Below are 24,865 nucleotides of genomic sequence, written 5' to 3' on the forward strand. Positions count from 1 at the left end.
TGCGTTCCTGCACGCTGCTAAAACTATAATCTGAGCAAGCAAGCCGCCAGAATGCTATGAATCCTACGTAGGTCAAAGGTCAGTCCCCCTCCCCCGCAGGTTAAGGATGTCAGATGACCCCTCCTTCCTCCCCAGCCCCCACCACAATGACGGTCAGGGGCACGATGGAAAGGATCACGTCAGCGGGGTGACAGCTGGGAGTGGTCAGACCCAGTCGTTGGACCGCGCCCTCCGGCCCGCCTCCGCATCCTCCGCGGCCGCCGCGACAACGGCCAGGCAGCACTCACTGGGCCGCAACCAGCTGCATCATCACCACCACCACCAGCCTCTGCCGCTCGCGGCCTCTGCCGGTCAGAATGGAGCATGGGTCACCGCAGCCCAAGAGGCCAGGTACACACACACGCGCACACACACACACACACACACACACACACACACACACACACACACAGGTTTAACTACGTGTGTCATGTTTGACGTTTGTCCTCAATTTTGCCCGCAGTGACCATCAGATTCCACCGGCCCCTCCTCCACCACCACCTCTCATACCAATGTCAGGACAGAAGGTGTTCCCAAACAGCTCCGCCCACACTGTTGCCATGGCGCCGCCGCCGCACCCTGCCACCGCTCCTGGTAATCAAGGTGACAGACACCAAAACTTTTAGATTGCTAGAGGAAAAAAAAAACATTTATTTGGCGAATATTGTCCAACTGTCACCGCATGCAGTTGCCATGGTTACAGGCCTGCCTCGATCCAGATGAAGATATTAAGAGATGAAGCATCTTATGTCATTGTCCGCAGGTGGTGCTGCTGTCCTCTCTCGCCCCTACAGCCCCTCCCCTCCTCCCCCTCCACCAGCCAATTACGTCCCCTCCCCCTCACGACCTGGAGGTCAGGCCCCGCCCATGGCAGCAAACGCAACCCCGATGCCCCAGGTGACGGAAGTCAGGAAACCTGGCGGACCAAACATGCCGATGAATGACGCACGCAGCGACCTGCTGGCAGCCATCCGCAGAGGTCAGACTCATCACCTCACCTCACTCATCACCTCACCTGTCAGGCCACCTGCCGCTGGAGAGCAGACGTAGCGAGTATCCGTTCAGCTCCTCGCCGGAGTGACGTTGTCGCTCATCTCAGGGTGTCTGTCGCCGTTTGTCTAGGGTCGTGTTTTGATCGTGTTGTCCAGTCTGGAGTTTCAGGTGGTTCTGGTTTGTGCTGGTCTGCAGGGATCCAGCTGAGGAAGGTTCAGGAGCAGCGGGAGCAGGAGGAGGCCAAGAAACGGGAGCCCGCTGGAAATGATGTCGCCACCATCCTGTCACGCCGCATCGCCGTGGAGTACAGCGAATCAGAGGAGGAGTCTGAGCCCGAAGACCAGGAGTGGTCCGACTAACAGCGAGGCAGGAGAGGAGACGAGGGAGGGAGGAAATGAGGAGGCAGCAGAGCCTTGAATCTGCTGAAAGAAACATTTGGAACCTGGAAAAAAAGAATCTAATTTATAGTTAATTATTGTCTTTATTGATTTATCTTAATTTTTTTTCAACCTGCTGAAGGTGGAGCAGAAACCATCTTTTCTGTTGCGTCATCTTCTTGACAGGAACACCAGTACGTTGTAATGAGCAGTGTTGCCTTCGGGGGGCGCTGACAGACTGCTGGATGTGATGCGTTCGCGAAGACACCGAATATTTTTTTACCAGAAGCTCTTCGTCCGGCAGGTGGCGCTCTACACGCGGAAACTCGTCATCTGATTCAAGTTCCTGGCTCTTTCTGAACATCGAGAACTGATTTGACTGGTTGTTCAAATCAACCGCTTACAACCTGGAAAAGTTAGGTGGGTTTGGGGGTTGTTTTTTTTTTTATGAGTTTCATTAAAAATGTTCATGCTTTTATTTTTATTTACTTCTTTTTATATCGACGTTTTTGTGGTCTTTTGCTGAATTTATTTACTTCGGTATGAGCGATTCTTTCTCCTCTTGCAGGTTTCATTCTCGCTTGTACAGACTTTTTTGGTTTCTCCTGTGTTTTGCAGCTGTAACCTTGGTGTTCCTACCCGTCTTCCCCCGTTGGCTTTGTACAGCATCTAATTTGTTAGTTGCCATGGTAACCAGAGATTAGCAGTCCAGCCGAACATTGACAAGTTTGTAGCGATGACGCGGACGAACGCAGCCACGATGTCATGCACAGCCTCTTGTGTCATTTATGATCGGTATTACTACTGTTTACGTTCACATGTTTGTGTATTTTATTCGTCCTTGGTCGCATGTCATCGGTGCTAAGCGAGCAGCTGACGTGACGCGATCGCGTCACCAAACGTGGCAGTTTCTTTGACCGTTTTCGTGCACAAAGTGATTCCTTACCAAGTCGATATGGAGATGCAAACACACAGCAAAACATCACCAGGCGACCAGCATGATTAGAAGTAAACTCTCAAGTAGCGCTTGGGGACCGGGACGTGTTGGCTGGAGCGTGGAAACAAACACGACCAAACCAGCGCTGAGTGGACCGGTCAAAACCAGAAAACATGCGTGAATGTCAAGGACGGAGGTGGAGTTTTTGAACCAGACGACTGCGTCATGTTCTCTGATACCAGATGTCATGTGACGTGAGGATCAGTCTGTCTGGCTGAAGTCATGATGACATCATCAAGTGATCAGCTTCAGTTTTACTTTGCTGCCGCTGCTGCTGCTGATGTGTACAGTGAAAAAGAAAGGGGGGCGTGTTCTTCTTATCCTGCACCTGTGATTGGTTGTAGAGGTCCTTGATCTGTGCCGTCTCTGCTGTGATTTGCATGTTGGTAGAAAAACTAAAGAACCTGTGACATCTGTTTGTCTTCAAAACTTTATTGACAAAGACGGCGTGTTTTCTGGGTGGGCGACTGGATCCACGAGCTTCAATTAGCGTTGATGTTTTTTATATTTAAAATGAGTCGTGTGATTTTAACTGATCTGTGAATTCTTGTCTCCCTTTTTTTTCTTCATCTCAATCTTTATTTAAAAATGAGCTTGACCAAATCTGTGAAACACTTCCATGAGTGTGTTTGGACGCAATGGCCAGCAGGGGGCGACTCCACTGGTCAGAGAGAAACATTCCCCTGACAATTTAATGGTCTCAATGGTTTCAGGTCTTCAACGTAGCAGGACGTTGACTCAGTATTTCGTCATTCAGAGTCAAGTAGACCATAAAGTGGGTGTGGCTACATTGTGATTGACAAGTGGCTACCAAGACAGCCTGCCTGTTTCTCAGTTAGCTCCACCCCTTCCTCCTCTCCGGGTTCACTGGCTCATTCAAATGAGGTCAAATCCAACATGGTGCCGTCTGAGAAGGTTCAACCTCTCAACGCTGCTGAGATTCCACCATCTTGGACGACAAGTGCATGTCTAACTTTATTAGTGTTAAACTTTATTCAAAGGATCTAGATTGCAACATTGGGGAAGGACACTCAACAAATATTGTGACGTGTTTCCAGAGTGAATATTCACCCCACCGGGTTGTTCAGCAGCTGTTTGCCAGATGATCAAATGCTCTTTAGATGTGGCTCAAATTTTTAAAATTATACTTTTGAAACTGATGGATTTTTTTTTAAACTTAATTCTTTTAAAGGGCTAAAGCTAGACAGCTGTTCCAGTGTCACAAAATCAAACCCATTGGAGATCATGTCAAACTTTCTCGCTGAATTATGTGTAACACAGAATGAAACTCCCACTTGAGATAAATCACGTAAGTCTGATCTCGCCAAACTTGCTGAATAAACATGAACAAAACGGTCTTCTTTAATACGTTTGTGTAAGTCTGTTTGTCCCCAGGCTGCAGAGGCAACTTTTCACCATGGTAACCAGGATGATCGTCATGGTAACCAGCGGTTTGTTGGCCAACTGAAGGTCGACGCTGATGATGCAAGTCGTAATTCATCAATGGTTTGTCAGTTGTATTTATTTTTCTGAAACATCGGACCGAGATGAGGTCAAAAAGCTCCAGAGGCCACGAGTCCTCCCACCCCCGTCCAGTAGGGGGCGGAACACACCAGTGGATCATCACCGAAGAAGAAGAAGCTGCAGGGGAAACGAAGAGTACAACTCGGTAGGTGCAGACTGATTGTTTGTCTACCGAACATGAAGAGTTTAGAAAGGCTCCGGTCACTCACCCATCCAGGAGGCTTAAGTTTTAGGAGCAAATGTTGATTCGCCGCGACCGAACAGACCGGAAGAACCAGGAACAGTCCGGTTCGATGCTCCGATTGAACTGGTTAGCGATTGCGTAGGGGAGACGCGGGTCGGTGGGTACACTCCCGTTGTTCTCGGGTTCTTGACGTGGGGTCCGGGGTCCTAAACCAGGAGGAATGACACCTGCACATTAACCCCGAACATCTTGGTCAGCTGGAGCTGAGAGCAGAGGCAGGGACGGTGGCTCATGGTGTCATCAGGGCTGTTTAATGACACGGCTGCCGCCACGTTTGCTCCTTAGACATGTCGCTGCAGGTGTCCTGCCTGTCCTTCCGCCAGCCGTATGCCGGCTTAGTTCTGGACGGTGTGAAGACAGTGGAGAGCCGCTGGAGGCCACTGCTGGCCCCGTTGGAGAACCAGACCCTGGCAGTCCACATCGCCCGGCGAGACTGGGAGGGGGAGGAGTGGCGGGCAGTGCTGGGCAGCTCACTAGGGATGAACCAGGATCAGATCCAAACGCTCCTGGATTCGGGGGAGCGGTTTGGTCGCGGTGTGGTGGCAGGTGAGAAGACGCCTGCTTCTTCCCCTTGCTCTGCCAAGGTGCCAGTCACGTGTGTCATCTCTGTTTCAGGATTGGTTGACGTGGGAACCACCTGGCAATGTCCCGCCTCCCTGCATGAGGAGGAGCTTCAGCACCTGGAGCACTCAGCAGTACTGACTGGTCTGCAGGAAAAACACCTGACTCAGCTGTGCAACCCACGGTGGCTGAGGGCACCGCTGCACACCCGAGGAGGTCGCGACCTTTGGACGGTCGAGATTCCAGCTGAGCTGTTGCCATGACAACGCAGTGTGCTTTCAGAAAAAAAGTTGCTTTAATGCTGGTGTGTTGCTGTTAGTGGGTCAGACACCGACACACCAAACAACCCTGAGATGGTTACTGATGGGTTATTTCATCCACCGACATCCGTTGAGTTGAGCAGCGAGCGTCTCCGTACGACTGTTGTGTGTAGCTCCTCCCCCCAGCAGCCATGCAGCCGCCACCACCACTAGCTGAGTGACGTGGTGTGACGAGCCCGTCCATCATTTGTCCAGAACCATCGCCGACATTCAGCCTTTCATTAATGTGACGATCGTGTGTGAACCAGCGTCTGTTGCGCTGGACGGCACTGCCAACTTCAGGACTCTTCGCCGTATCTGAATGCGTTAATGACGTTGGTTGAACGCCACAGAGGGACCTGTCACTCATCGGCCCTGATCAGCTGTTGGACATCAGGGTTCAGATTTGATGCTTCCCCATAGCAGTCGTAGATTCACCACTGTGACCACGTCGATTCCTGACAGGATGCCACGGAAGCCGGCTAAGATTCGTTCATTAATTTGTGATGAAGTCATAAACTGGCGCACGCCATCACTTCACAATTGTTCCAAATATTTGTGCTCGAGCTGCTGGGGTTCACTCACGTCTGGTATGACCTCACGCTTCAGACATTTTACATTCAAACAGATGGTTGAGCCGTTGACGGATCCTCAGTCGACTGAATCTTGGTTCCAATTCAGTAATAAATTCCGGTTCTCTTGGTTTGTTTTGTAACGACTGAATAAATCTGATCTTTTCTTTTTTCACAGCAACTTTCATCTTCATTTTGTTCCTTTCATAAAAACCAGAACCCGGCTCAGAACCTGGGTCCCTGTTTGGGTGTTGGGGGTCCTGGAGACCGCGTTCTCACTCAGTCAGGTGGTTTATGGGGACGCAGGTTAAAAACAGAAGCGGGAAGCAGGCTGCTGCTGAAACACCAACTTTAATCACCCAGAAACAAAAAAACCCCCCCATCACCAGTTAGAACCCAACAGAAATACGTCCCCTCCACAAGAGACAGGGACTGGCCACGCCCCTTCTCTCCAATTGGCTGGCTTAGAACGTGAACCGACGACATCCCAAACAAAGTTTCTTTTTGCAGGCAACCATTCTGGTTCCCATAACAACAAGCGTAGAGCAAGTCCACATCCAAGTTTCCGTGGGAACCAGCAGAGGAAATTTGCACGTTCACGCTAACGGGTCGCTCAATAACAAGTTCAAGAACTAAACAACAAACGTGTCAACAGGAAGTGAGCATACATGGTGTCCCAGGATTTGTGGCCCATCTTAGACAAGCTAACAGCTAGCATGCCTGATGGTTTTCAGGCCAACATGTTAACAAAGTAAGACCTCAATACTAAAATGTTTCTTCTTAATATGAGGCGACTTTCACTCCAACATTTACCCCCCCACCCCAACCCACCCCCCCAGTTTGTCCTCTGGAAACGTTCCACATGAGCATGAAGATTTTTCCCTGCTTAGCATGGCTCTCTGAGAACAGTGTGTTAGACGGTGGGGGGGATGTAATGAGTGGCTGTATGATGGGGGGGTGGAGCTGTAATATAACTAACCACATGGGTGGGGTTGGGGGCGGGGCAGAATACCCGTGGGGGATGGCCTCCGGGCTGAAGTGCCCCCCAGTGTGTCGAAGAGGGGAGGCAGGAATGGTAGGAGGAATGGTGGGCAAGGTGGGTGGGGTGAGGATGAGAATGGTGAGGAAGAGGTGGTGGGGCAGAGGACAGGTAGGTAGCTGGGGGTGGAGCCTCGTACGGCAGGTGGAGCAGCGGGGGAGGGTGCAGGGGTGTCTGTTCTGTGTACAAGACTGTCGAGGAAGGGGTGGGGCCTGGAGGGGTGGAGTTGACGGATGAAGAGGCTTCCATGGAGGGGACGGAGCCTATGGAGAAAAGGACCAGGTGACCTGCATATCAGTGAGAAACACCTGTCATGTGACCAGCGTTATCAATACTCACCGCTGCCGTGTCCCTCTGTTTGTCCCTCTCCTGTCCTGGTGGATTCTGGGAAGGAGGAGGGTGGCTGATGCGGCCCCCGACCTGTTTCAGGGTACGACGGAGGGGCAGCTAGGGGCACAAGACCAGGACAGGTCAGACGGTCACATGATCAGCCATGTCACACAGTGATTGACGCGAGCCAATCAGAGAGGGTGTGGTGTTTTACCGTGCAGGGAGGGGTCCTGGCTCAGGTAGGAGGGATAGGGCTGGTAGGGGTAGGGGGTGTCTGGGGGGTTGCTGGGGTAGACCTGCTGCTGCTGCCAGCAGCTCTGATGGTACCACTGAGAGGGCAGAGGTCAGAGGTCAGAGGTCAGACCTGTCTTGTTATGTTGACCACAAGAATTTTCTAAGTTTGTTTTGTCCCTGCAGTCAGGAGGTCATGCGACACTTACTTGCACACCCAGGTTGAAGTAGTATTGGAGTACTCTACAGTCTGCATGTATGAACACACACACACACACACACACACACACTTAAGAAACTGACTTTGATGACAACAAATCACATTGGGGTGACCTCTGACCTCTGGGTAAATCACTGCCGTTAGGATCGTAGGAATATGGAGGCGGAGCCACCACAGTGCAGAGGGGCTCACCCAACTCATTAACTAACCAAGGGGAGGCGGCAGGGATCGCCAAGGCAACTGAGGACCAGAAACAAATGTGAGTGTGCGTTTGTACCTTAGTGAGGCCTTGTGTGTGTGTGTGTGTGTGTGTGTGTGCGCACGCACGCGCGCGCACCTGAGCGAGGCTGTGTGTGCGCAGCTGGAGCTGCAGGAACATGCGACGATGGCGAGGATGGTGAAGAGGAGGAGGAGGAAGGAGAAGAGCAGATGACGGTTAAAGGCTTCACAACCTGAAAACAAACACACGCGTTTTAAGAGTTTCACCTGTAACTGTGAGGATGCGTCGAGTACGCTGAGGTAACGGGACACCGCCGTTTTTGACTTCCGTCGTTACAAATACATTTGATACATTTAATATCTATCTGTCCAGTACCTCATTCTGTGTTGATTTGGTTGCGCAGCTTTGTAGCATTTAACTTGAGGTGAATGGAGCTAATCAACTGATTAGTGTGTGTGTGTGTGTGTGTGTGTGTGTGTGTGTGCACCTGCTGCGTATAGCTGTAGCTCATCTCCGCTCTTGCTGGCGAGTCTGTGGCGCCGTCTTCCTGCTCTTCCTTTTCAAGACAAACAAGCGAAAATCTTCTCAATGTAGCTGTGACACCACTGGTCACGTGGCCCGAGTGTCACTCAACAGCATTTGGCCACAGGTCAGAGGTCAGGTGCGTTACCTGGGCAGGTGAGGGCTCCACAGCAGAGTAAACATTCGGGGTCTGGTAGCTCTGATCTGAAACAGGTGAGATTTGAGTCACTTCCCACAGCCAACAGGAAATAGAGCCGCCGGCGTTCTTGAAGTGAAGAGGATGATGTCACTCACCCTGCGTCACGTAGATGAACTCCTCCCTGAACTCGGCTGACGGACAAAGAACACATCAGAGGTTTGACCCCGAAAAAAGGTTGCAAGTAACTTATAATCGCTGTTGATTAATTGTGAAAACACCAGGACGAATCGATGAAACGGCCTCCGTGATAATCGAACCAGGTTACCACGGTAACAGGTCTGACTGTCAAACCGACGTTAGCCCCGCAATGTCAGACATGGGAGAGCTCCGCCCATCTCAGTCTGAGTGTTTCTGAAAAGCAGATCGTTGCTTTGGCGATGGCGGGGGTGGAGAGCACCCACCCTGATATATGGTTTTCTACGAGTGTTTATGTCCGTCGTATTTGAGGCATTCGAAGGTTTTGTCCCCACCCTGGTCCTCGACTGTGCTGGTGTCCTCCTGGTCCTCTTCTGATGAACAGACGGGGGTGTTTCCAGGTGGAGGTACAGGGGGGAGGGGCCCTGATCCTCTCTGGACCCTGTAGGAGGAGCTGGATTGCGGTGGCCCAATGGCAGGGGGTGGGGCCACTGAGGGGCCCTGTCGGGGGAAGACGGGTAGATTTAAAACAGGAAGTAGTGTTAACATGACACACGATGAGGAGTTTGGACTGTCAAAGTAGCTACAAATGCAAAATTGATTTAAAAAGATGATTCTGCTCTTCGCTCTTTCTTGTGACTTCATCACTGAGCCTCAGCTTGTCGTTCCCGTCAGTTTGCGCCGTGCGTTGGTGGATGTGAACTACGGTTGTTTACATTTATTAATGCTGAGTTCTGATCGTGTAATTATTGCATTAAATTTAAATTTTGAGAAATCTGGTACATCACATCATCTTGTAACGAGTCAGCAGAGTCCAGGTCCAAGTCATTACGCTCTCCAGAAACACTTTCATACCTGCCTCATTCAGACCAAACTAATTAAAGCCCTCTTGGTTTGATTAGTTTGGTCTGGTGTTAAACCAGGAGCCACCACTGAGCCTTTAGCAGAGGTCCAGGGGAACAGAGATGAAACTGTAGTTTAGTGGAAGATATTTGAGAGTTGTAGAAATGCACACGAGTCCAGGACCATCGCCTCGCCCCCGTGTGACAGCGCCAGCCGTCTCTAGACAGAAGAAGGGTCCAACTGAGCTGCATAAGTCCTGATGGTCCTGAGGTCCCTTTTGTCTTAGAAAGTCAGCACGTGGGTGGAGTCCAGGTCCGAGTCTCTCAGCTGCCCACTGAATCAAGCGTCCAAAGTCTTAGTGGGACCCCGGTCACCAAAAACTCTCATGTGACTTTTAGGTCAGTTTAAAATTAACATTTTGATAATTTCTTACCGGTAGCGGCGGAAAAACGGCATCGTTGGCGTCATCCAACTGGTAGTAGGCAATCGCTGCATCCAGATCAGCCGACTCGTCCGCCTCGGCAGGGAAGCCAAACTGACATTCTTTATTGAGAGCCGACGCCAGCTGGCGGCGACTACGACTGAAAACACAAAAGACAACGTTTCATCATCCCCGACTGATTGGGAAATCTGATGGTTACAGATTCCCACTGGGTGCCTTCGCGTGCGGGGAGTGACCCGGGATTAAACTGGAGATTGTTGATCTGAGACATCAGAACAAAGAAGTAGGACATAACTCTTTTACCGAGACCTGAAGGCGTAGTTGTCGTAGTCGTGGTAATATCGTCGGCCAGGGTGGTAATATGTCAGCTGTGGACCAATCAGGTGACGGTTCAGGAAGCGGGTGGAGCTTCTGACCAGAATCCAAAACATCAGGTACACACACACACACACACACACACACACACACAGGTTGTCCTCAGTATCAATGCACCTTCTTGCTCGGCAGGTACCAGCTGTTCAGTCCCACCTGGAAGTTCCATAACGAGGTGGTCTGGCTGTGGATGGGTGGTGATGTGGTGGTGCATAGGGGTCATAGGTCATGGCTCCAGGGGATGGAGGAGGGGGTGGACGGGGGTGGCCTGCTGGCTGGAAGCGGGGAGGTAGTGCAGACGGGGGCGGGCCTCCATAGGAGGAGGGCGGTGGCATCAGCAGCTCCGCCCCTTTCATGCCACTGCTGCCGCGAGACTTCCTGAAGTAACGATGACGGTGGTGCCTCTGACCACGAGAGTCTGTGTCTGAGATACGGACAGGAAGACACGAGGACGCCACAACGAGTGACGTGCACGTAGGCGCGGGTCAGGAGGCCGTTAGAGTCGCACAATTGTAACTGTCAATCATGTCAGTTTAGAGGTTGAAACGATGACTACATCACTTCAGCTGACAAGCATTAACATACCCAGGTCTCCTTTCCGAGGGGGGGCAGCAACGTTCCAGGCAGGAACTGGATTCACTGGTTTCAGATCAGTCAGAGGAACCAGGTGCCTGGAGGAGGAAACAAGGAGGGAGGGACCAGGGAGGGAGGGACGTCTGTTTGAGGGCTCTGAGTTTATTTGAGGATAAAAGTACAAAGCTGAGTCGTCTGCTTTACTTCTCTCCCAGCTCCTCGATGAAGACCGTGACAGCTGACGAGTGAGTTCCTACTTCCTGGATGAAGGCGTTGTAGTACTTCCCCTTTGGCTCCAGACGTACCTGAAAACACAGCAAAACTCTGATTGGCTGACATCCTCCAAGCATTCAAGGGAGCCATTTTCTTCTTAAGTGTGTACCAACATGTTTTGTACACTGAGCAACTCCTGGGAACTGATAACCATCAATTCTCAACAAAACGGTTCCTAATACAAACAGTAAAGGGTTACTGACGTCAGCAGGACCAGCCTGAGCACGGCTGAGACGCCCACCGTCTCTGAGGGGATTTTTCGAACGTCTGATTGGACCGGGAGTGTTTAACTGACTGCAATAGTTAGCACTTCTCTTGCTAACGTCCCTGGTGCTAGCGCGAGTCACAGATGGGTGTGGCTTTGAGTGGATTAATGCGACACACTGGTCCCGGTGTGGTAGTTGGTGTTCCACAGGTTAGGAACCCCTTGGGTACTGGAAGTCACCACTGCTGTAATTATCCTATGCGGTTTCGTACCTGACACTTGTCTCCCAGGAAGTACTGCCTCCCCGCAAACACCATGTAGTCCGTCTTCTGCATCTCTGTCAGTCACACGCACACAAGATCATTGGGGTGAGGTGGCGCTCTGTCGGCGACCACATGCACTCGTCAGCATCAGCTCAGGTACGTCACTCACGCCGGCCTCTCTGGATGTTACCTTTGCAGGTGTCCTGCCAGACGTCAAATTCCACATTCCTGTAAACATCACCATCCAGGGACTTCACCACTTTAAATGGCAGGGACAGTCTGGAGGGGGGCGGGGCTTCCACCAGCGGCTGAAACAACAAAAGAAACATGCCAGAAATTGTCCACCCGCCCAGAGACCAGAGGACTCCGGTGAACGGGAAGGAGACAGAGACTAAAACAGAGACATTTGGGTGCCTCAAAGTGATGTCACAACATTTGATAAACACATCCTAAAGCATCACCCTTTTCAGTCGTGTTCATGTTCAGAAACACTAAGTTGGAATGTTCGCCTTGCAGTCAATGCTGGTTCAGTTCTGGTTCGGTGCCAGACTCACTGGTTGTTTGAGGCCTCTTATGGCCGGAACAGCATTATTAGCATGAATGCTACATGAGTTAGCCGCAAAGAAATGAAAAAGAAGGAGAGCGAGGTAAGTATGAACGCGCACGGCGTCACGTGCTAGAGTAGATGATCTAATATGGCAGCTGAATGTCAGAGACGTGGCGGCACCTCAAGCGCCAGCGTGAGGGTAGAAGACCTTTCCCCCAGTTGGTGCAGTGGCCCCCATTAATCAATACTCTTTAAGATCTGTGACCTTTAACCTCAGGAGTGTCCGGCCAACCTTGCTGTCATCTGTCGGTCGCAGCTTCTCCTCAGGAGTTCCGCCCGACTCCACCTCCTCCCTGCAGGACAGAACATCGTGATGGTGCATTGAACCAGCCATCTCAGGGTCATCTGCCTCTGAAGTGTTGAAGGATGGATGATGATGTCATCACCATGACGCCACCGCGCAGTTGAGGTTGATGTGTCGCACTCACGGGGTCAGAATGCAATCTGTGACATCAGACATGGAGTGAATGCTCACCTGTGACCTCGGTCCTCCGGGGTGTCGTAGCCAACGTCGACGTCGCTGCACACCGATGGACTGTTTCTATAGCGACGCCCTCCGACCCTGGTGGCCTCCATTGCCTGACAGAGCTCCACCTCCTCGCACTTGAACACTTGAGTGTAGAGCAGCTCGTACACAAGAGCTACACACACACACACACACACACACACACACACACACAGGACTCTCAGTCCTTCTATTACTGAGGCAGCTTGACTACAGGATCAGTACTCACACTGGCAGAGGGCGGCAGAGACCGGGTAACTCCTCGGGTAGACGATGTCATAGTGACCATTGATGGAGCAGCATAGCGTCACCTAAGCAACACAGAAGACCGACAGTACTGACCAACCACAGGTCCTGGTTTATGGTAGATCACCGTGCCACGCCTGTCGGGACTGAAGGGCTTAAACAGCTGCCGGGTCAACTGTCATCACTTCCTGCGTTCCTCTTCACCTTGTCAATGAAGTTGTCCTCCGAAATCACAGTTGCTGGTTTCCCTGGGTAACGGTAGATCAGGAAGCAATGCCTGCATGTGGCGCACACACACACACAAACACACAGAATTAGTTGTACTGGGATGCTCTTGCTCTGGGGGTGGGGGGCGGGGTCTGGGTTGAACCCGCCTCGGTGTGTGAACAAGAGTTTCTCACTTGTAGAGCTGAGACAGAGCCTTGATCTCCACCTGACCCACCGTCTCCTGGAAGAAAACGCTCGCCATTAGAGCTGGTTGGGAGTAAAACACCGTTCAACAGGGACCGACAGGTCAAAAGGTCACAGCGGCTCACCTTAGGGTCCTCCAGGCGCTCCAGATACTTCTCAAACGATCCTTCAACAAACTGAGAGACACAAGATGTGAGGTTAGAGGTTCCTGACTCACTGAACAAGGCTGTCCAACAAGACGCGTTCGCCATCCAAAGCTTTTTTTGTTGCTAGGTGACAGTGAGGCGCCTAGCTTAGCCTGACCGGTGCAGCCTCCACAAGTACTTTAGCTGAAGCTCATCAGTCATCATTGACCTTTGTTGGCTCGCTTGGACCCATGTTTGAGGTCAAGATGTCATCAGGGTCGCTGACCTGTTGCTCTTTGAAAATGTCGCCATGTTGACAAGTCACCGTCACATCCCCTGCCCCTGTTACACGCCATCGGAGTGTGAAAATGGCGAGATGCTGTCCGTCATTCAGACTACGATCAACTCACCGGCTCAAAGATGCTCGGGTTGGTCCTCATGAAGTTGGCGCAGTCCTGACGGATCTTCTGATGGTAGTTCTGAGAGTAATACAGCTACACACACACACACACACACACACACACACACACACACACACACACACACCATCAGCTGACCTTTGACTCTGACACGTCCTCGTTACTTTGGCTGTTTCAAACCCAAAAAACCAAGACCCTCATCTGCGTCCTGATCGGGTCTCAGTCCTGATGTGTCCGTCACTGACTCAGCCCGCAACTAACAGGTGACTCTCACGAAACAAACAACACACGCCGCCACCAGAGGTCATGTGACAGCGCCCTCTGAACACGTCGCTGTATTTACTCTGAGTCTTTCTGCCACCTCGGGGGTTAACAGCGCCACCTCAGGTTTACTTCAGAATGGACCAGACAACCATCGACTCCCTACAGAGAGAAACTTTGATGTTCTCTTCTCTCTGGTTGCTCTTGAACGCTAAAATGAAAACAGAAAAGCGAATGCACTTATAAGGCAAATTTGACCGACAGCATCTATATTTTCTTTACATAATCACGATGACATCATCACCGTGAGTTCCTCTCTACAGTCACTCCCTACGAATCTTCGTCACAGATGCTTCTGTGGCAAACACCACGACGTCGGTGGTCATGTGACCCTGTAGGTCACCGTGGTCAGTTAAGGGGCATTTCCACTACAGGCAGTAGGAGCAGACCTACTCTTCTAAAGGTCCCTGTGGCTCATGTCGTCTGTGTATCCAGGGGAGAACAGGCAAACCAGGAGGATGAGGTGTATAAAAACAGAAAATGACCAATCAGAGATGTCCACTATTGCAGCCCCGCCCCCAAGGTTCCTGGGCCATGAGGAAGTACCACCCCTCCAGCAGGGCCTTCTAACTAAGGAACTTCTACAGGAACTAAAACCTACGTGCAGCCATCAAACACAGTTTCTCTTCATGTTCCTGGTCCCTGGAGATGGAAACATCAAGGAGACACAGGTGATGACGTCAGTCAGTGTGATGATTGACAGCTGCTGACCTTCCAGTGGAAAAGTTTTTTTTTAAAAAAAGAGAAAAAAAGCCAAATATTTGAACACAGGTGATGACGTATTACAGACCACATTCCTGATATCATAAAAAAGGGTTACTCCAATCAGCTGCCGGGTAAACCTCTTGAGCTGAGCAGTTACCATGGCGACGGAGGTCAACCATGTCCCCGGTTTTCTTTGACCTCTGACCCCGGCACTCACCGGCAGCGAGTCCTGGCGTTAGCCGCCACCGTTAGCCCGGCTTACCTGTTCTGACACGGCTCGGAACAGACTGGACGCGTCCCGGGCCACCATCTTCCGGTACAGGCCCAGGCTGGACAGATACTCGTCCATGTTGACGAAGTACTTCTTCAGGCCCTTCTGCATCCCGCCGCCGTTAAACTCACGCAAACTGTCTGGTAGTCACGCACCGACAGCACGAGCCGCCGCACCCGACGAACAGGTGAGTTTAATCAGCCTGAGGAGCGCGCGATCCCCATGGTGTTGCCTTCAAGGCCCGACGGGGGCTCGGAAAACTTACAACCATCCCAATAATGATCAGTTAACAGGAGGATCTGCTGTTACTTCCTTCCTGCCTTTGGTATTTAAAGGTCTTGACTTTTTCAAGCTCTCTGCTGCTGTTTTTGTGGAGTGACGCCTGATGACATCATACACCAATCATCACCGATTCACTGTGGTCATCAATAATCAAATGAACAACTGAGGGCGTAAAAATAAAGGGGCGGTAAACATTTGGAGACTTTTGGGTATTCTGGTGAGGAAATCAACAACTTCATCGCAATTTGAGGTCAGAGGTCAACTTCACCGTTGGACGTCGTCTGAACCCCTACAATGAAGTTTAACAGCGTGTCAGTGCAACTGAGCATGTGCAGTGACGTCAGCGCTGGTGTAACGACTGGCCCCGGTCTCCCCTGCAGCAGCAAACCCTCCCCTCAGTCCGGCTGAGTCTGACCTGAGAGGAACCGACCTGCTGGGTTACGCAGGTCCACTTGGACTCGTGAGTAAAAACCTTCCTCACAACCCTGGTATGTGTAGGTTTTGTTTCCTTCGCGTGTTCGACTCCAACCCTCCAGGTTCTACATGCAACTCGAACGTGAACTTGGAACTAAAACTTGGATCAGGCACCAAGGTGTCGTGTCTGTTCTCAGCGCGAGGTGGCGGTAAGGCGCCAGGACGTTGTTGACAATTTTAATAGTACTGTAGAAGAAGAAGAAGAAGTCCTTACTGCACTTCCGCTTGGTGGGCAGGTGAAGTCCTTGGGTTCTGGTGCAGCCTGTCAGCGTTTGTTCCGAGTGTCGGGTTCCGATGTTCAGGCTGCTGCTCCGCCGGAGTCACCGGCCGGTCAGCAGGCCGCTGGGCCGTCCGGTTACCCGCTCATTGAGCGGGTGTCCTCCGGAGCTGCCCGCCGCCCGGGTCCGGAGCATCTTCCTGGACTTCTTCATGCGGGAACACGGACACCGATTAGTTCCGTCTTCTCCGGTGAGACCCAGAGGAGACCCCAGCCTGCTGTTCGTCAACGCCGGCATGAACCAGGTCAGCCAGAACGTTTCCTTTTCTCTTTTGTCCCAGTTCGGTACAAGTTTGGCCCGGTCCGGTCGACCACAACAACCTGCGCCATTTCAAATTAAGAGCACGCTGCTAGCCACATGTCACTCGCTGCAGACTCGTTACATCCCATTGAACCAATGTTCACCAACGTACTCTTGGTTTAAAAATGAACTGTACTCTGCTGCAATGTACCACGACCATTTAAATCGGGTAGTGGACTTGGTTTTGCAAAAGAAAATCCAACTCTGTCTTAAAGCAACCTGGTTGGTTAGTGCTCTTTGAATTTGTTGGTTTATTGTAAACGACTGGAATGCTTTTGTCAAGCTGGCAAATCGTCCTTCACGTCTTTGTTACGTCTTTGCTGTCAAATATTTTATTTGTTTTTAAAACTTGTGATGATTGTTGGTGACGCCACACTGAGTTGAATACTTCCACAAACGATTCTCAAAAAATGATCAAACTTGGCAACTGGACTCAACCTCTTGTAAGTGAAGACGTTTCGCCTCTCATCCAAGAAGCTTCTTCAGTTCTAAAATTCTTGGTGGGAAGTATCATTTTTTTGAGAACTACGATGACCTGGATAACTGAGAATATTCACAAATACATCTACAAACGAGTTCTCTCAATCACTGTCAGGTTTGTCTCACACAGTGTGACCTGGACGTTGGTCACGTGATTTTCCTTCTCAGCTGTTTCCATCATCCTGTTCCAACACACAGGGAGGCCTTTCAGGACGTCCCAAAGGCCTCGTAAAGGTCCAGATTATGAGATAAAGTCAACATTTTTGAGATTAAAAGTCATAATCAGAGGTTGAACATCATTAGGATGTCATTAAACTAGCATGTCACTGCAAACGCAGATTCTACACAAATTTGATAGAATTTTAAATGGGATTTAACATTCAAATGTAAAGATCACATTTTGCGTTTTTTTATGTGAGTTCAGTGACTGACAGTTGATCATTTAGCAACATTCTGTTTCACAACTTCTGGCTGGTTTTCTGTTCCAGGACTGATATGACGTTCACGTCATTTCATTTCTGTGGCCAGTAAGAATTCATGGAACCTCTGATTTCAGAGTGTCCTTGAATCCACCGTCAAATAGATGTCTTGCCATGTTGTTCTGTTCTGTCGCTTCAGTTCAAGCCGATCTTTCTGGGCACAGTGGATCCCCGCAGCGACATGGCGACGTATCACAGAGTGGTCAACAGTCAGAAATGCATCCGAGCTGGCGGCAAACACAACGACCTGGAGGATGTCGGCAGAGACGTGTACCACCACACCTTCTTCGAGATGTTGGGAAACTGGTCGTTTGGAGACTACTTCAAGGTCAGGAGGAGGCTGACGGGGCACGTCAACCGTCTTCATTTTATTCATGGTACCCATGGAGCATTGCATAGCATCTAGCAGCTAACTTTGCGTCCTCAGCAGCTGAGCGCTGGTCATTGGTCATTTTGTCAGCTGCAGAAGACAAGAGATGACATTTAAACCCATAAAATTGATGGACGGGCAGCAGGTGGTTTGGTGTTTGATTAAAGAGACAAACGGTTTACAGATTTAAGGAATTATAAGGTGTTAATAAGTCATCATAGAAGAGTCCGCTGTCAGACAGAAGCTGATGATCGTTGTATTTGTCAGCACAGGAGGAGGCGTGTTCAATGGCGTGGAGCCTCCTCACTGAGCATTATGGGATACCTGCCGACCGGCTCTACGTGTCTTATTTTGCTGGTGATGCTGCATTGGGTTTACCAGCTGATGAGGAGACTCGACGGATCTGGCTGGACATCGGGTAGGTCGACCCGGCCGCTCAGGTCACAGTCACCTGTCAGCGATGATGTCAGCAGCTGACAATCCATCTCCTCCTCAGGGTTCCTCCGGGTCACCTCCTGCCTTTTGGCCTGAGGGAGAACTTTTGGGAGATGGGGGACTCGGGCCCCTGCGGCCCCTGCACAGAGATCCACTACGATCATGTGGGAGGACGAGACGCTGCGCCGCTGGTCAACGCCGATTGTCCTGATGTGGTGGAGATCTGGAACCTGGTCTTCATGCAGTACAACAGGTTGATCCGTACACCTGAACCAGTCACTGACCCGCTGAACCAGTCACTGACCCGCTGAACCAGTCACTGACCCGCTGAACCAGTCACTGACCCGCTGAACCAGTCACTGACCACTAAAAACCAGTGTGATGTTGTGTGTGTGCTGTCAGGGTGGCGAACCACAGTCTGCAGCTGCTGCCCCGGTTCAGTGTGGATACTGGGATGGGACTGGAGAGACTGGTGAGCGTCCTGCAGGGCAAAAGGTCAAATTATGACACCGACTTGTTCAAGCCGCTTCTTGACGCCATCCACCAGGTACAGACCGCCAGACGGAATTGCAAATCCACTGCAACACCCCTGTTGTGTACCAGGTGTTTGGGAAGTCCTGTTGTCATGGTGATGGTTTGCTTTGTTGTCAGAGGTCAAGGGTCACAGCTTACCGCGGCAGGTCAGGTGCTGCAGATGAGGGGAGGGTGGACATGGCGTACCGAGTGGTGGCTGACCACATCCGCACGCTGTCGGTCTCCATCGCTGATGGCGTTCATCCCGGCATGTCGGGAGCTGAGTGAGTCATCAGCCAATCAGCTGTCGGAACAGAGCAGATGTCCAATCATAACTTCAGCATCTTGTGTCCACGTCAGGTTGGTGCTGAGGAGAATTTTGAGGCGAGCCGTCCGTTTCTGTATCGAGATCCTGCAGGTTCCCCAGGGAACGCTGGCCAGCCTGGTTCCCATCGTAGTCCACAGCCTGGTAAAATACATTTCCCATCATCCTCTGACCAGGTGACCAAAAGCTTCTGATGTGCTTTGTCCTTCCAGAAAAAAAGCCAACATTTACAGAGAATTCAGCCTCTTGGGCGCTAGTTTGAACATAAACTACAGAGTCTGGTGAAGGTTCTCAGCTTTCAAGAGGAGAAACCAGGAGAAAATTAAGAGATGTTTGTAATTGTGGATAAACAATGTTGACCTTGACTGGCCCACCTGTTGTGAATGTATAACATTGATATATCGTACAATAAAATCTGAGGTTGTACTGAGATATTCCCAACTGGTGATTTGTTTTCCGTGTGTCTGCCAGGGTGGCGTGTATCCGGAGCTCCACAGGGAGGCCGACAGAGTGAGTCCACAGCTAATTAATGAAACAATAAAACCAAGTATGGAGATTTAGTTGATGGGTTTATTTTCAAACGAGATCCAGATGTCACCTTCCTGCGTGTGAAGTGACGTCACAGGCAGGAGTTGTCAGAAGGATTGACCGCTGTTGTCTCCTTCAGATCGTGGACGTCATCAATGAGAACGAGGCTCAGTTCCTGTCGTCGCTGCAGCAGGGCACCAGGCTGATTAACCGCACCGTCAACAAGATGGAAGACAAGAATGGAGGATTTCCTGGTCAGTTCACTTCTTTGCTACTACATCTCCCATCATCCCCCTTAGACAGCAGCACATTCACCATCATGGATGTGTCATGTTTCGTTTGTCAGTAGTTGAAGGCTTTTAATGTGAAAGGGTAGCGATGAGAAATGTTGTGTTAGCATTAGCAGTGAGCTAATCTAGCTGCGGTGTGAACAGTGACATCATCGTTACCATTGAAATACTCACACAGTTTTCCTCATGGTTCTGATTGTCACGGATGTTAGTGCTCTTCTCCTGATTGTGTGTGTGTGTGTGTGTGTGTGTGTGTGTGTGTGTGTGTGTGTGTGTGTGTGTGTCAGCCTCGGTAGCCTGGTCTCTGCACAGGAACCTGGGTTTCCCTCTGGACCTGGTGGACCTGATGTTGGAGGAGAGAGGACTCCAGGTTGACCATCAAGAGCTGGACCGACTGATCGCAGACAACCAGAGGGTGAAGATACCGCAGGGCTTTTATTGTGAAGGAATTTTAGTATTAAGATGCTGCAGGGCTTTTATTTAGAGAGACCTCACCTTGAAGATGCTGTAAGGCTTTTACTTTGAAAGGATTGCACTGTGAAGATACTCAGTTGTATGTAGCGATCTATTGTACAGCAGATGTTTGATGCTGACAGCATAGCGGAGACAACCTCTGAGTTTGGCCCTTATTATGTCATCAAACATCTGATGATGTCATCACAAACCTGCGTCAGGTGGCCTCGGAGCAGCAGTCCAGTGCCGGTCCCATGACGTTGGACGTGGTCAGCGTGGCAGAGCTGCAGCATCTCAGGGTTCCTCCCACCAATGACAGCCTGAAGTACCAGTACCAAATGGATCAGGACCGATACGGTACGAGCCGGTCAGGTGACACACCTGCCAGCCAGGTGACACACCTGAAACCAGCCGCAAACATCTACGTGAGCTTTCATTGACTTAGAAAATGATCAAAAAACAGCACGAGAGTGTGAGGACAAATTCAGAAAGTAAATAATGAAGAGAAGAAATAAGTACTTCAAAATTGGAAATAAGTAAATAAATGATTAAATGTATTTACATTTACATATTCTGTCTTTTCATATATACACATATATGCTAATGCTATATGTGTGTGTGTGTGTGTGTGTGTTTCAAAAGACAAAAAAAAATCATTACATACATTTTTTTTAATTTCATTTGTTTTAAGACGCTGTTTTTTTCCCCCAATGTTTGCTGGTATTCTCTTGAAAGGCCAAGCTGTCAATCAAAGGACCTGGGGCGGGTCTTCCTGCCCATGGCGTTTAGAAGGTTGTTGTCAACAGCGATAACTTGATTTGTCGATTTAGAATGAATTAAAAGTTTTTTTTTTTCCACCCACCGCATCGTCATATGGACATCGAGAAGCCTATTGGTCACTGACGTGTCACCTGACTTGTAACTCCAGATGCATAACACCTGGTTTTGCTCCCAGTGTTCCCAGCGTGCCGAGCGTCTGTGTTGGCTCTGTATGACGGCCGCTCGCTAGTGTCGGAGGTCAGTGAGGGTCAGCGTTGTGGCGTCATTCTAGACCAAACTTGCTTTTATGCGGAGCAAGGTGGGCAGTCACATGACCAGGGCTACCTCACCCGCGACGGCCTGCAGGTCAGCTGACACCACACACAGGAAATGCATGAGGGGAAGGATAGCCGTTGTGCTGGTATGTCAGAGACGTGTATTTCCTGTCTGCCAGGATGTGTTTTACTCAGTGGAGGCGGTATTGGTGGCAGGCGGGTACGTGATCCACCAGGTGACGGCGGCTGACAGGCTGAAGACCGGCGACCAGGTGGAGCTCCACCTGGACCAGGTGAGACCAGCAACCACACACCATCAGCTACAACTCCCAAGATGCATTTCACCGAAAAACATCTAATCAAAGCTTCTGCATAGTGGAACTTGATGTGTTTTTTGGTCTTCACGTGTGTGTCTCAGGCCCACAGGTTGGCGTGCATGGTCAAACACACTGCCACTCACATCCTTAATTTCGCCCTGAGGGACGTGTTGGGCGCGTCCGTCCAGCAGAGAGGATCACACGTGTCAGCTGATCGTCTCCGCTTCGACTTCAGCTACAAGGTCAAGTCAGCAGCCAACCAGCTTCCCTGTTTCAAACACAACGAGTCGGTGGGTTTAACGTTGTGTCTCTCCAGGGGTCGATGAGCACCAGTCAGCTGCAGCAGGTGGAGCGTTGCGTCAACAACATTGTCTCGGCCAATCAGGTGGTCGACACGCAGGAGCTTCCTCTGCAGAACGCCATGAGCATCGCAGGACTCAGGACAATAGACGAGGTGAATAAAACTCTTGATGCGCTTGTCACCGACACTGGACTGGACTGGAGAGTCCCCTCCTGTCTCTCCAGGTGTACCCCGACCCGGTCCGAGTGGTGGCGGTGGCAGTGCCGGTCTCTGAGCTGCTGGACAGTCGGGTGGACAGACGGACGTCAGTAGAGCTCTGCTGTGGAACGTGAGACTGACACACAAACCTGTTACGTCATTTTGACAAACTTTGGTTTGAGGATCATGTCAGTCTCCTATTGACCTGGACGTGTGTGTTCAGTCACCTGCAGCAGACAGGCGCCATTGAGGAGCTGGTGATTGTCTCCGAGAAACAGATGGTGAAAGGAATCAGTCGAGTCATCGCTGTGACGGGACAGGAGGCCCTACAGGTCCGTTCATGTCCTTAAAGGACCAGTCCAACATTTACAGAACTCTCCTTCGTCTCCAAAAACGACATCACCAAGCGTAACGACTCCTGTCAGGGAACTGTTAGCTTAGCGTAGCGATGACAAACGCAGAGGAACTTTTCACTTCATCACGACTCACGACCTTTTACTTTATTTGTCATCTCCTCGTGTTGCAGGCGCGTGAGGCGGGTCAGCTGTTGACTCAGGATGTGGAGACTCTGGCAGCCAGACTCTCTGGCTCTACCCTCTCTTGTATTGACTCCGCCCAGCGTTTTGCTAAGCAAGTGGGTGTGGTTTCTGATGTAAGTACCCATGATGGTTTTTTTTTAAATATGTAAGTCCTTCGAGGTGGTGATGTTTTACTGTCTGCGTTGAATGAAACAGCTCACAGGAAAAAAACAAACAAACCTCCAAATAAACTGCGGGTGATGAAACGTCATGTCTCCCGCCTCACTGTCCTCCATGATGGCGGCCCACAAGTATTTCATGTGTGGCAGACAGGAAGGAGGGAGCAGCTGAATTTGTTGAGTGTGTGTTTGACCCTGCGTCCTGTCTGTCAGGCTGTGGACAACACCGCCATCCCTCACTGGCAGCGGCGGGAGCTGCAGAGTCGTCTCAGAGCCCTGCAGAGGACCAGCAACACCGTCATCAGGAAACTGGAGATCAAAGAGGTGAAAACTCTCAAAAGTTTCTCCCTTGTAATGAGATTTGCTAAGTTGAATGAACCAAAGTCTGCCTTCCATCATGCTTTGCAGGCAGCAGTCAGAGCTCAGGCTCTGTTGGAGAAGAACGGCGAGAAGCAGCTGCTGGTGGACGCCATGGAGTCAGACTCAGAGTCGGTACGTCTTCGTCCTCTCAGGTCATGATCAAGAAGAAGCCTGCAGCCGGTGTGACGTCACCCAGAGAACTCTGGACGAATTTGCCGCCGTCTTAGTTTTTAGAAGCTATTCGCTAATGCTTGAGCCTCAAAGCAGCGAGCGGGTGGGCGCTCACATGGTTCAACCCTGTTTCCCGTCGTCAGGTGGTGATGAAGACGGTGAAACAGCTGAGCGCCATCTTGCCTCACAGTCAGGTGATGCTCCTCGCTCAGCAAGGGCATTCTGGGAAGGTCATCTTTGCCTGTAAGGTTCCCAAGGTAACGACAGCTCACCTGTCAATCACATGGTAGTTGGTGGGATCTTCCTTGAAATGTCTAATTGATTGACCTCCTCCCCCAGGACTCTCAGTCTCTCTCTGCCTCTGAGTGGGCGGTGGCGGTGGGCCATTACCTGGGGGGCAGCGCCGGAGGCACGGCACTGGTCGGCAAAGGATCAGCAAACACTGGTGACATCACTGATGCTCTGAGGTGGGCAGAGGAGTACGCCCGCCAAAAAACAGGAGGGTGATGTCATGAAAGGGGATTGCAAATTGCAATGTCACAGAGCCTGCCGCGAGGGGCGAGTACCAAAGGAACTGATTCCTGTGTGTACAGGAAGTAGCTGGGCGTGGAAACCAATGAGAGCCATCTGGGAGAGATGGTGGGCGGGGCATACTGGTCCTCTTCCTGTTTGTTAGCTTGGTAATGTTCATACTGTTGGTATCATGGTGGTACATTTGTTGGTTCCATGAAGACATTTTAAATATTAATGATTATTAATTGGTAAACGCTGAGTGTTCAGGTGCAGCGGTTCAGTGTTGGCGTTCAATATGGATCTGGTGTGAGGGGATGGTGGGGGGAGGGGAAGGTCTCCTCCCCTCCCTGGCGGATGAACGCCAGGCGAGGAGGGGCAGCCTGAACCTGGCACGAACACACACACCTGAAAGCTGCTTTTTACATGCGGCTTTTAAGGGTGTGAGCTGAGGAGGAAACGTGGGCGACGCCTGGTCAAACACCTGGTTTGTTCAGATTTGCTTTAAATGCAAATTAATTTCACGTTTATTTGAGACATCTTAGCTTTTGTTCATCGCTATCCTGGACAGGCCGAATGTCCTGCTACTGTTGGCTAATGTTTGGCCGTTAGCCAGTGCTAAGTAATTACCACTCAAACACTATATGCTAGCAGTCATCTTCCACCATTGGGCCTAGCATGAGCACACGTGTACACACACACACACACACACACGGCTGTGAGCCCTTCGTCTGAGCTACCCTGAAGCAGCGATGGCGTTCTGGTCAGACCCATCACGGTGGCTCTTTCGTCCAAATGTTGCTCCTGCACTCACCATTTCCCAACAGAGTGTGTTCACTGCCATTAAAGCACCACAGAAGAAGAGGCATCATCATCAGTCGAAGTCAGTGGAAACACAGGTAGCTTGAAACCCCGCCCACCGCTGCAGTCCGGATATTCTCATCAAACTAAATTCTTTGTTGTAAAAGAAATAAATGCATCGACACT

General features: G+C 50.7%; 4 protein-coding genes across 10 annotated transcripts in view; 3 read left to right on the forward strand and 1 right to left on the reverse strand.

The window, feature by feature from the left end:
- LOC147257930 (actin-binding protein WASF3-like) overlaps positions 1-3,757 on the forward strand; it is a 9,147-nt gene extending 5,390 nt beyond the window's left edge. Inside the window, exons 8-11 of one of the 3 annotated variants that reach the window (XM_086212177.1) lie at positions 100-390; positions 503-642; positions 803-1,018; positions 1,228-3,757. In XM_086212177.1, coding sequence (XP_086068303.1) covers positions 100-390; positions 503-642; positions 803-1,018; positions 1,228-1,391 — 811 coding nt within the window. In that variant the 3' untranslated portion in view covers positions 1,392-3,757. The remainder of the gene's footprint in view (positions 1-99; positions 391-502; positions 643-802; positions 1,019-1,227) is intronic. The other 2 variants (XM_086212178.1, XM_086212179.1) reach the window with 2 other exon arrangements.
- A 116-nt stretch (positions 3,758-3,873) lies between these two features.
- Positions 3,874-5,781, forward strand: LOC147257931 (protein EOLA1). The gene is made up of 3 exons (XM_086212180.1): positions 3,874-4,075; positions 4,460-4,720; positions 4,790-5,781. Exons 2-3 carry the CDS (start codon positions 4,462-4,464, stop codon positions 4,996-4,998), a joined length of 468 nt encoding a protein of 155 aa, XP_086068306.1. The 5' UTR covers positions 3,874-4,075; positions 4,460-4,461; the 3' UTR covers positions 4,999-5,781.
- Positions 5,782-5,955: 174 nt separating this feature from the next.
- alg13 (ALG13 UDP-N-acetylglucosaminyltransferase subunit) lies at positions 5,956-15,297 on the reverse strand. 4 transcript variants are annotated; one of them, XM_086210284.1, is made up of 25 exons: positions 15,075-15,297; positions 13,778-13,861; positions 13,368-13,418; positions 13,233-13,279; positions 13,036-13,108; positions 12,815-12,896; positions 12,556-12,721; positions 12,313-12,373; positions 11,664-11,781; positions 11,483-11,547; positions 10,937-11,037; positions 10,745-10,830; positions 10,316-10,583; positions 10,097-10,198; positions 9,779-9,926; positions 8,838-9,003; positions 8,463-8,498; positions 8,317-8,372; positions 8,134-8,202; positions 7,764-7,878; positions 7,547-7,666; positions 7,416-7,456; positions 7,190-7,304; positions 6,985-7,092; positions 5,956-6,908 (listed from the first exon to the last, which is right to left on the reverse strand). In XM_086210284.1, the coding sequence occupies exons 1-25, from the start codon at positions 15,192-15,194 to the stop codon at positions 6,520-6,522; spliced, it is 2,787 nt and encodes a 928-aa protein (XP_086066410.1). In that variant the 5' UTR covers positions 15,195-15,297; the 3' UTR covers positions 5,956-6,519. The 4 variants fall into 4 exon arrangements, with proteins under 4 accessions (XP_086066410.1, XP_086066411.1, XP_086066408.1 ...); XM_086210285.1 differs by having other exon boundaries at positions 10,097-10,195; positions 15,075-15,296; XM_086210282.1 differs by having other exon boundaries at positions 10,091-10,198; positions 15,075-15,296.
- Positions 15,298-15,775: 478 nt separating this feature from the next.
- aars2 (alanyl-tRNA synthetase 2, mitochondrial (putative)) lies at positions 15,776-24,861 on the forward strand. Of its 2 annotated transcripts, XM_086212182.1 has the most exons (24): positions 15,776-15,825; positions 15,902-15,988; positions 16,076-16,361; positions 17,516-17,704; positions 18,019-18,164; positions 18,243-18,434; positions 18,584-18,728; positions 18,833-18,978; positions 19,055-19,163; positions 19,491-19,529; positions 19,687-19,801; positions 20,125-20,252; positions 20,512-20,647; positions 21,246-21,415; positions 21,504-21,617; positions 21,743-21,883; positions 21,958-22,095; positions 22,167-22,270; positions 22,364-22,472; positions 22,667-22,792; positions 23,051-23,161; positions 23,246-23,329; positions 23,512-23,625; positions 23,708-24,861. In XM_086212182.1, exons 3-24 carry the CDS (start codon positions 16,134-16,136, stop codon positions 23,873-23,875), a joined length of 2,952 nt encoding a protein of 983 aa, XP_086068308.1. In that variant the 5' UTR covers positions 15,776-15,825; positions 15,902-15,988; positions 16,076-16,133; the 3' UTR covers positions 23,876-24,861. The 2 variants fall into 2 exon arrangements, with proteins under 2 accessions (XP_086068308.1, XP_086068307.1); XM_086212181.1 differs by lacking the exons at positions 15,776-15,825; positions 15,902-15,988 and having other exon boundaries at positions 16,027-16,361.
- Positions 24,862-24,865: the final 4 nt, after the last annotated feature.

This window comes from Aulostomus chinensis, chromosome 8, assembly GCF_037954235.1.
Source record: "Aulostomus chinensis isolate RoL2024-O1b breed Wild chromosome 8, RoL_Achi_v1.0, whole genome shotgun sequence".
In the NCBI taxonomy this organism is placed as follows: Eukaryota; Metazoa; Chordata; class Actinopteri; order Syngnathiformes; family Aulostomidae; genus Aulostomus; species Aulostomus chinensis.